This window comes from Thunnus albacares, chromosome 20 (genome assembly GCF_914725855.1).
Source record: "Thunnus albacares chromosome 20, fThuAlb1.1, whole genome shotgun sequence".
Taxonomy (NCBI): domain Eukaryota; kingdom Metazoa; phylum Chordata; class Actinopteri; order Scombriformes; family Scombridae; genus Thunnus; species Thunnus albacares.
Window position 1 is genome coordinate 10,026,619 of NC_058125.1, and position 9,417 is coordinate 10,036,035.

The 9,417-nt window shown below is 38.4% G+C and overlaps 1 protein-coding gene across 2 annotated transcripts; it reads left to right on the top strand.

The window, feature by feature from the left end:
• The first annotated feature begins 924 nt into the window (after nucleotides 1-924).
• Nucleotides 925-9,417, top strand: LOC122970802 (cAMP-dependent protein kinase type I-alpha regulatory subunit). Of its 2 annotated transcripts, none has more exons than XM_044337066.1 (11): nucleotides 925-1,079; nucleotides 2,704-2,920; nucleotides 4,202-4,372; nucleotides 4,476-4,567; nucleotides 4,678-4,739; nucleotides 4,843-4,889; nucleotides 5,104-5,262; nucleotides 5,394-5,454; nucleotides 5,680-5,801; nucleotides 6,362-6,443; nucleotides 6,809-9,417. In XM_044337066.1, exons 2-11 carry the CDS (start codon nucleotides 2,747-2,749, stop codon nucleotides 6,979-6,981), a joined length of 1,143 nt encoding a protein of 380 aa, XP_044193001.1. In that variant the 5' UTR covers nucleotides 925-1,079; nucleotides 2,704-2,746; the 3' UTR covers nucleotides 6,982-9,417. The 2 variants fall into 2 exon arrangements, with proteins under 2 accessions (XP_044193001.1, XP_044193002.1); XM_044337067.1 differs by having other exon boundaries at nucleotides 928-1,009.

Below are 9,417 nucleotides of genomic sequence, written 5' to 3' on the forward strand. Positions count from 1 at the left end.
ATTACTGGAGCCCTATTTCTGCCTGAGTAGTTTTACTTTCGATACCTTTAAATGCAAGACTTTTAGTTGTGGTTGATTTTTTATTTATTTTTTTTTTTACATCATTTTACTCAACTAAAGGATCTTTACCCATGAAATCATGTACATAATTTAAATGACTTAATGTTTATTGATTTGTACTTTACATTAATTGCACTGTGATAACTTGAGCACATTATTTAAATGTTCTGCTGCCTGCAGAGAAAACAGAAACCTCTGTAGTATTTGTTATTGTCCCTAGAATTTATTTAGCTTGGGAATACAGTGCACCTCTGATTTTTCTTTTCTGTCTGAGATATTTGTCCCCAAAGTCCCCTAAAATAACCTCATGTATGTTTATTTATTTTAATCATTTAATCACCCTTTGACTCACTACTGTACATCTGAACAGGCTTTATATACTGTACATAACCATCATTTTATACCATTTAATATGTATCTAAGCAATTCTTCACTTCTTTGCACTATTTGTATCCTGTTTACAGATCACAGGAATGGTTTCACTTGTATATAGTCATTCCTTGTGTATATTTATGAAGATTGTTGTGTTGTTATTGTGTGTAAGTACACTGAGAGCCACTAAACCGGATTCAAATTCCTTGTATGTGCAAACATACTTAGCCAATAAAGATGATTCTGATGTTGCAATTGGAAATAAGTACTCTGCACCGAACCACGAAGTTGTACGCATTTCTAAATGAACACAAAAGAGAGATTCCTGTTGACAAGCTAATTTTTAATCAGATATGAATCGATTTTTTTTCTTTTCCCGTTTCTGTTCTAAACTATTTCTTTGACGTCACGGTTTCCGTGCGGTCTCCTTTAAGGTTGCCAAGGGTGACGGGCTCACATGTCAGAACGAGGAGAATTGACGTCAGTGACGGCTGTTGATTGGTTCTCAGCCGTATCCGGTGGGGCAGCGGTCCAGGGCTCGGGGAAAAAAAATCGAAGCGAGGAGGATCTGGTAACGGTACGCTTTGTAGAAATATCACCCATCCCGAGTCGTTATCGAAGGGCTCGGCAGGAATTTACAGTTTCTTGTGAGTATTGGTGTTGTTTCTGCTCAAAGAACATATGACCTCTGGATAGGTGAAATTTGTTTTCTCCGTCTCTCGTTTGTTTATGATAGAACTCAAGATGGCGTCATTGGAGGAGAGCTTTGCCTTTGCACGGAGCTAGCCAGGCTAGGCATCAAACTAGACACTTTCTTTAACATTCTGCTTAACCAAAGATAGTTAAGCAAACGTATAAAACATGTATCATTTATTTGTATTCTGTGTTTACTGGTTATACTAATTTAGGGTGGGTAGTATTTCAGTATTAGCTTGTTGTAAGTTACTTGGCTGCAGCCGTCAGCCTTCCTGACCTACACGGTGTTAACGTTATAGACAGGGCATTTGCTTCATACTGTCTCTAAAGGCGGTAGTAGTTATTTTAATATGTACACTAATATTTATTAGTCCTCCAGCACTCTTCATTGTTACTTGTTCAGCGAGGTCATTGTGCATCGCAATGTTTTCTCTTGACAGCTCTCTTCTTGTCAACTGAGGTGATGCTGCAGCTCACTAATTCAATTAGAAAATTAATATGTTAATTATATATTTTAACTACCTCAGACGTTTGAAAAAGTAAACAAGACTTTCTAATAATATGAGGCAGCCCTGTTGTTGGGTCTTGCCTGTAGTCTTAGCACTTAATTTATACCACTTGGTCTAAAAACAGTATCATTTATCACTTAGTTATTCCTGTGGTAGGTTTAGATTAAAGCAAGCCTGCCAAGTTTCCACTAGGAGTGTAGTTAGCTGCAGAAAGGATGTGCCAGCCTCATCTTTGATAACATGGCAAGTAATCTCCCCAGGGCCTTGTCAGATTAGAAATTATCTGAATCCTATTATACTGATGCACATGCATGATACACTTGCAGGCACAGGATCGGTCTGTTTCCACCGCAGGACTTGTTGTTCTGTCATTTACTCATCTAAAATACACATGTTGGTTACAACACGGCTTTAGAGGCCTTCCTGTTTTAGACTGCACAGCCCAATCAAGCTCAGAGCTATCTGAAGAAGCTTATATCACAGAGGTTGATCAGATGATCAGGGATCTGTCAGGCTGTTTTTCTCAGAAGCAGTACTGAGGCCTGAAATGTTGAAACCTCAAGGAAGTGCACGTTTGCTTTTATGGTTTTGGTCTGTTTCACAGTGGATTGATTCACTGGCCTTTGTTTCGCCATTTGACTAAAATTAGGCCTTATGTACTGTTTCAGCCAATGTGAGAGTAAGCTTCACTCAGGCTGGTGAAAAGCTGAAATTGTTTTGAGTAAATAAACCCAGGACAGACAGCGTGCCTGTCCTAGTTTGTGGTCTATAGTCAGAAATGTGTGATCACATCATATGACCAGTTTTCACTCCTGCCACTTAGAAGCACTCAGGCTCCACAGAGCAAAACAACACCCCATCTCTCCGTGCCTTCTCACTCAGGCTCTATTTTTCTCACATTCTCGCTTTTTTCTTTCTGTCCATTTCTCATAACGACACAGACACACTCTTACTCTGTGTTGCTCTCTGGTAATCCAGTAAATCCATGTTTTAGTGATGATCTGAAATCATCCTCCTTTTTTTTTTTTTCTCTCCCCCCGTTGCTGTCCTCTCTCTCTCTCTCCAGTACAAAGGTTAGAGGTCACAGAGCAGGGTTTGCGGTTGTCGTCATGGCATCTGGAAGTACGAGCAGTGAGGAGGAGCGGAGCCTGAGGGAGTGTGAGCAGTACGTGCAGAAACACAACATTCAACAGCTGCTGAAGGACTGCATTGTCCAGCTGTGCACCTCCAGGCCAGACAGGCCAATGGCCTTCCTCAGGGAGTACTTCGAGAGGCTGGAGAAGGTATATTTGTTTGTGTGTGTGTGCGTGTGTACTGTGCGTGTGTACTGTACCTTATTGGTCAATAGGCAGAAAGCAAATCATTACACAGTGAAAGCTGAACATTATAAATTCTTGTATTACACTAGGCAGTTACTTTCTCACAAGCCTGCTAGTATTTGGCATCACAACTATTAACTTTGTCAGGCACTATTTCCTTTCATCTCTCAGGCCAACAAAAACCCTCGACAGATTAAATCAGTTGATCAGTTTAAACATGTCTCAACACAGATGATGTCACATATGAAGCAGTTACTGTTATCAGATTTTTCTTATCATTTTTTGAATTAAAGCTATTTTAACTTTGTGTCAGAGAACAGCAGTTTTTATTTATAATCACACAGCAATAGCAAAGAATAGTTTGTAATATGTTGAAAGCCAGCTAACTTTCTAACTAGCTCACTTTAATGCACAGTTATTTTAAACAATATGGTGTTGTAAGATTACTATTTATGGTATCCACCTGCTTTGAACAAGATTTCCCAAATGTATATTATGTACACTTGAGGATCAGGTTTTGCAGCAGCCATGTTCTAGACCGGATGCTACATTTACTGTAAATGTCACCAAAGAACTAGTTGGGAAAAGTTACTGATGTCAGATAAACATCACGATGAATCCACATGAGTTCAAGCGCACGTACAATAATTGAAATTTAACATTTTATTACTTCAACTGTATTTACATGTTTGACAAAGTTTTTCTAAAAAGTTCTTTAAACTAATGTTTGTGTGCTTCCCTAGAATCTTAGAGGTAGGATTGATTTGAAAATTATTTTAAAGAGAAGTACCTTTTTTGGGGTTATCGTCTTCTGATTTATCAGATTTTTTTAGATGCTCATCTGGCAGTAACCTTCCAATCCTCTTGGAGCATATTATTAGTTAAAGAGTACAGTTTTCACCTGCTCTATGATTTTGTGCTATATAAATAAAATTGAACTGAATTATACCAAGACAATGAACTAGCTGGAATTATGTTACACATATATACTGGATAATTCTAAGAAGAAACTTGTAACATAACTTTTTAGTAGTGCTTTTATTTGATCTCTTGATTGAATGTAGGTTTTCACTGGGAACTTTTATTTATCGGTTTATTTTAGTTTATTTAAGTTGTATTTTATATGTGTTTATATACTTTTTTGTGCTTAAAAAAGTGCTTTGAATGAACTTGAATGAACTACAGCAGCTATAAACCTTGTTGTCTGATGTTACTTCTTTCCCTTGTTGACTTCTTCCCCTCCAGGAGGAGGCCAAGCAGATTCAGAACCAGCAGAAGGCCAGCAGTTCCCGTTCAGACTCACGTGATGAGGAGGTGTCTCCACCCATGAACCCGGTGGTAAAGGGTCGCCGGCGGAGAGGAGCCTTCAGCGCAGAGGTTTACACAGAGGAGGATGCAGCCTCATATGTCAGAAAGGTAGACACATACAGCTGTGAGAGCTACAAGAAAATCCAACACTTACATCTATGAAAAGTTATATTTTCTTGAAACGCATAACATGTCTGTGTTGTTCCCTAAGGTCATTCCGAAAGACTACAAGACGATGGCAGCCTTGGCCAAAGCTATTGAAAAGAATGTGCTCTTCTCACACCTGGACGACAACGAGAGGAGGTACCTGCCTTAAACAATGTTTGGTTTTCAAAGGTTTTATAAGGTAGATTTGGACAATTGACTAAGTGTGTGTAGTAAGCTGATCCTCTCACAAATCTGTTTGCTTCCAGCGACATATTTGATGCAATGTTTCCAGTCACCTACATCGCTGGGGAAACAGTTATTCTGCAGGGTAGGATCACACCTTTTCAGCGTTAAGCTGAACAAACATTTATCCAAATGAAAGCATGTCTTTGTGTGATCGTGATAGTAACAGTATTGTTGTGTGCATCCAGGTGACGAAGGTGACAATTTCTATGTTATCGACCAAGGAGAGATGGATGTGAGTATCTGATCCTCATCTTGTTTTTTTTTTTAGAAAGCAGTGTCAAACTTTTACAATGCAAACATACTTAAGTAACATAGAGCTTCTTTGTCTGTTAGTATCGGGGTTCACCTACAAATTTCTAATAGTTTTGCTTGTTTCTTGTTTCTCTTCTGTTTTTTTTAATGCTTTTCTCACCATTCCCTTGTTTTCTTCTCTGCCAATCTGACAGGTGTATGTGAACAATGAATGGGTGACCAGCATTGGGGAAGGTGGCAGCTTCGGAGAGCTGGCGCTGATATACGGCACCCCGAGGGCGGCCACAGTTAGAGCTAAGACCAACGTCAAGCTGTGGGGCATCGACAGAGACAGCTACAGGAGAATACTTATGGTGAGGAGGTGTATTATAATACAAAACCAAAGCAAACCAGTGTATTTATTTGCAAACATGTAGGCTTACATACATTTATTTGCTTTTCTAGTTTCATGTAAACACACTAACACAAATGTCTTTCTCTTCAGGGAAGCACTTTGAGAAAGAGGAAGATGTACGAGGAATTCCTCAGGAAAGTGTCCATTTTAGGTGGGTGATTTTATTTTTTTTTTTAAAAATCAGCCACAACTCCAAACTTAAAAATAGAAGAGAAACAGGTTACTTGTGTTTTGGTGTTGAGATTAAAATAACCTGAAAGGGTTTATAAAAATATATCACCTTATAACAGATGAAAGAAGTAAAACCAATAAAAGCCTTTTTGATTGTGATCCGTCACTTCAGCTGAATTCTTTTCTTTGTGTTCGCCTCACTCAGAGTCTCTTGACAAATGGGAGCGCCTGACAGTCGCTGATGCCTTGGAGCCTGTACAGTTTGAGGACGGACAGAAGATTGTTGTGCAGGGAGAGCCTGGAGATGAGTTCTTCATCATCTTGGAGGTAGACACCTACATCTCTAACTCTGACAGACACACTCCTTCATACACAGTAGTTAAGTCACAATACCAGAATATCATCTTTGAACACTTGAGATGACATGATAAGTTACTTATTTTAGTTTTTTCATGTTATCGGGGTGTCCATCGTTGTTGGATGTGTTATGTAATTAGTCCATATTTGCTTGTTGGTCCAGTTTCATCAAACATTTTAGGAGATCTTGAATCTTCTTGTGACTTCAGTGAATCTTTAAATTATTTCAAACATGTCATCCACTCACACACACACGCCCTCTAGTGGTGATAGGAAAGTATTTTTTTGTTTTGATCAAAGTATTAAGGATGACTTGTTGACCTGTTCAATTCAGAGTTGTCTAAATGTATTTAATAGATAAACCGATTTGAATCGCGGCCCTATTTGATAATATCAAATACATTTCAGTGATTCAACTCCTTTTTAAAAATGATCTTTTATGAAGATGATTCTTGTTCACATATACTGAATGCAAACAGGGTAAAGCTGGTTGATCCAAACTGAACTATGTGTGTTTGTGTGTTTTTCAGGGTTCTGCAGCTGTGTTGCAGCGTCGCTCAGAGAATGAGGAGTTTGTTGAAGTGGGGAGATTAGGACCATCTGACTACTTTGGTAAAAAAACTAAAGCATTATCAGAAAACTCTGTTATTTAACTAATGTATTGTTATATTATTGTACTATTACAAGTGAAGTAAAATTAGTTTATAACTCTCTTATTAGAGTTATATGATTTTAAAAAAGCACTGATGATTTTTCTTTCAAATGAAAGTAATATTTCTAAACAATTTATTTAGTTTTCATTTATTTAACTTATTAAACTGAGTTCCTGTAAGGTTTCTCAAAGATTTTTTAGCGTATTGTGTTCAGAACAATCTATTGAAAACTGAGTTTTGTTTGTTTGCATTCTGTCTTAACATCATTAAAGATTTTATGTTTTCTGAGATTTTAAACGCTGTGATTGTTTCTATGTTCTGCAGGTGAGATTGCTCTGCTGATGAACCGCCCCCGTGCTGCCACCGTGGTCGCCCGCGGCCCCCTGAAGTGCGTGAAGCTCGACCGGCCCCGCTTCGAGCGCGTCCTGGGTCCCTGTTCAGACATTCTCAAACGTAACATCCAACAGTACAACAGCTTCGTCTCGCTGTCTGTCTGAAGGGGCTTGTCTTCCCGCCCCACTCTCTCTCTCTCCTCCTCCCTCTCCCTCTTTTCTCCTTTTAGACCCAGGGTCCACCAATGCAATTTGCTTTTTTTTTTGCCACTTTCTTCTTCTTTCTGTTTGCTTTTTCCCCCCCTTTTTGTTTTACACACACACTTCATTTTGTTGTTACCAGTCACGTCAGAGAGATGACTTTTAGCCATTCACCAGCGCTTGTACCAGCTGCTGTACGCTACCTTGTAGGCACAGTTACATCACATGTTACCTTATATATGTATTTGCTGGTTACGCTTTCTTTTTAGACTCAACCTTAAACACAAAGCAGGATTGTTAGGAGATCTGAAAGACATTAGGGTCTCAAACTGATGAGACAGGACAATCAAACTTTACATGGCGCTTTTGGTGAATTTGTTATATTTGTTATGTTTTAGATTGAAGCAAAGAGAGGACTGCTTCTTCCCCGTTTTAAGAGTTTCCTTTTTGACATCAGTTAGCTTGATTATATATACAATGTAGAGCAGAAGCTTGAACCTGTAGAAGGCAGGAAGAATACGACTGCAACCACATTTTTGTCAGCCGTTTTTAGGTTTCAGCTATGATGGTTGTGCTCCATTTGTTACTTTTGGTTACCTTTGATCGGTATGATGAGACAATGACGAGTCTGTTTTGCTTATTTTTGGAGATCTTGTGCAACTTAAGGTTTTTATTTTATTGTGCAGCTACCAGGCTAGTGCCAAATGTTGATTATTGTCATGACTCAAAGATGCATAGCCGTGGAAATGCAGTGCGTGTTCTGTTCCCTGACTATTTGGAGCTCCAAACAGGAAGTAGTTTATTACCCTTATTGTCCTCTTAATCGGTAGAACGACCATACAAGAACTGCCTTGACTACTCTGAGGAAAAAATAAATAAAAAGAAAGGGAAAAAAAAATAAGAGTATTAAGTGTATTTCAGTATTCAAGTTTTTTAGTATATACCAAATAACTTGGTCACTCTTCTGCTATGGTTTGTAATCAAAATGTTATCATAGTATAGTTAAAATGATCACGGTTATATTATTATCATGGACTAAATGATAAACTTATGGTTTGGAGTGATGGTGATCTTTAAAAAGATATGTTTAACTGTCTTTTGTAAACACTTATTTTTCCATAAATTCTATTTTAGGTGTCCAGTGCCACAAAGTAAATAAATGCTTCTTCTTGTCGACCGACAAAAACAGTATGTAATTGTATTGTGTAAAACGTCATGGGTTAAAACTTTTTAAAATAGATGAAATGGGTAATTACAGGTTTATTGAAGTAAAGTCTTGGAAAAAAAAAAACAACAAAAGTTTCAGGACATCTGAAGTATTTATGTATCGAAGCATCACAGGTGCGCTGGCGGGCAGAGTGAGCAGATATTTATTTAAAACTAGTGTCATTGCTTATGCCTATTGAAAAGGTGGCTGTCTTTTCATCAGAGTAGCTTGTGATCTGTTCTCTATGCTTACTTGGCATGATATTTTAGGCATCCAGTGATCCGGTATGAATGGAAGCGTGTATTAAAAAACGTGCCCTGCAGCTGTGTGCAGGACAGGAACTTTGTCAAATATTTGGTTTGTTACTCCCGAGCTTAACTGCTTCATGTCTTTTTAGATGGCATAAAATGTTAAGTCTGTCTTTTTTTTTTTTCTTTTTTTCTTTTTTTTTTTTTTTGAAGATCTTTACCAAATCACAATGTTGACTTCTGGATTATAGGCTTAACTCTTCATTCCTGCCTCACTGTCTGTTACCAGAAATGACCTAGAACCAGTCATGTTTCTGTTTTCTGTTAAGTCTCCATTCAAAGCGCTTACACACGCTTAGAATTGAGTTTTATGTTTGTATGTCCAAAAAGATTTGATTTTGGTGCCGATTGCAGGGTAGTCAGGTTAGCGAGAAGATTTTTTTTGTTAATGGACATAAGTGTATTTTTCTTCATGTGTTTCCCCCTAACCCTCAGGTTGTGGATTTGGTGACATCTGGATTTATGTCATCAGCTTTCTTTTATGTTATGACAACACATCCTGTTTATCCTGATCCACAGGAAATGACTCCGTTAGGGGGCGAGGGTTCGACTCACCTTTTTGTCGAAATATTATTTTCATGTAAATAGCAGCAGCATCGGTCATCGGTTTTAGTCCAGATGTTTTTAGCCACACTGCAATCGTCCCGGTTTGCCTTAGCTTACCTATCCTGGGCTTACAGTAGTAGTCAGTCACTCCTGCTAGCCCGACCTTTCAGTGAGTTTGTTAGGCCTGCAGCGCAGAGAGCTGCAGGCGATCAGAGGACCATTCTTTTTCTATTCTACCCTGTATTCAGTTTGACCTCCTGTATGTGCAAAGATGTTTATCCTTTTGGTATAGATTGTTCCAGATGGCAGTTTAAGCAATAAAAAAGTAAAAAGAATTCA

Excerpts from the sequence above, each read along its gene's own strand:
- LOC122970802 (XM_044337066.1), top strand. The coding sequence starts at position 2,747 with ATGGCATCTGGAAGTACGAGCAGTGAGGAGGAGCGGAGCCTGAGGGAG. Across the intron at positions 4,890-5,103 it reads TCGACCAAGGAGAGATGGAT|GTGTATGTGAACAATGAATG; the intron begins GTGAGTATCTGA and ends CCAATCTGACAG. Across the intron at positions 6,444-6,808 it reads AGGACCATCTGACTACTTTG|GTGAGATTGCTCTGCTGATG; the intron begins GTAAAAAAACTA and ends TATGTTCTGCAG.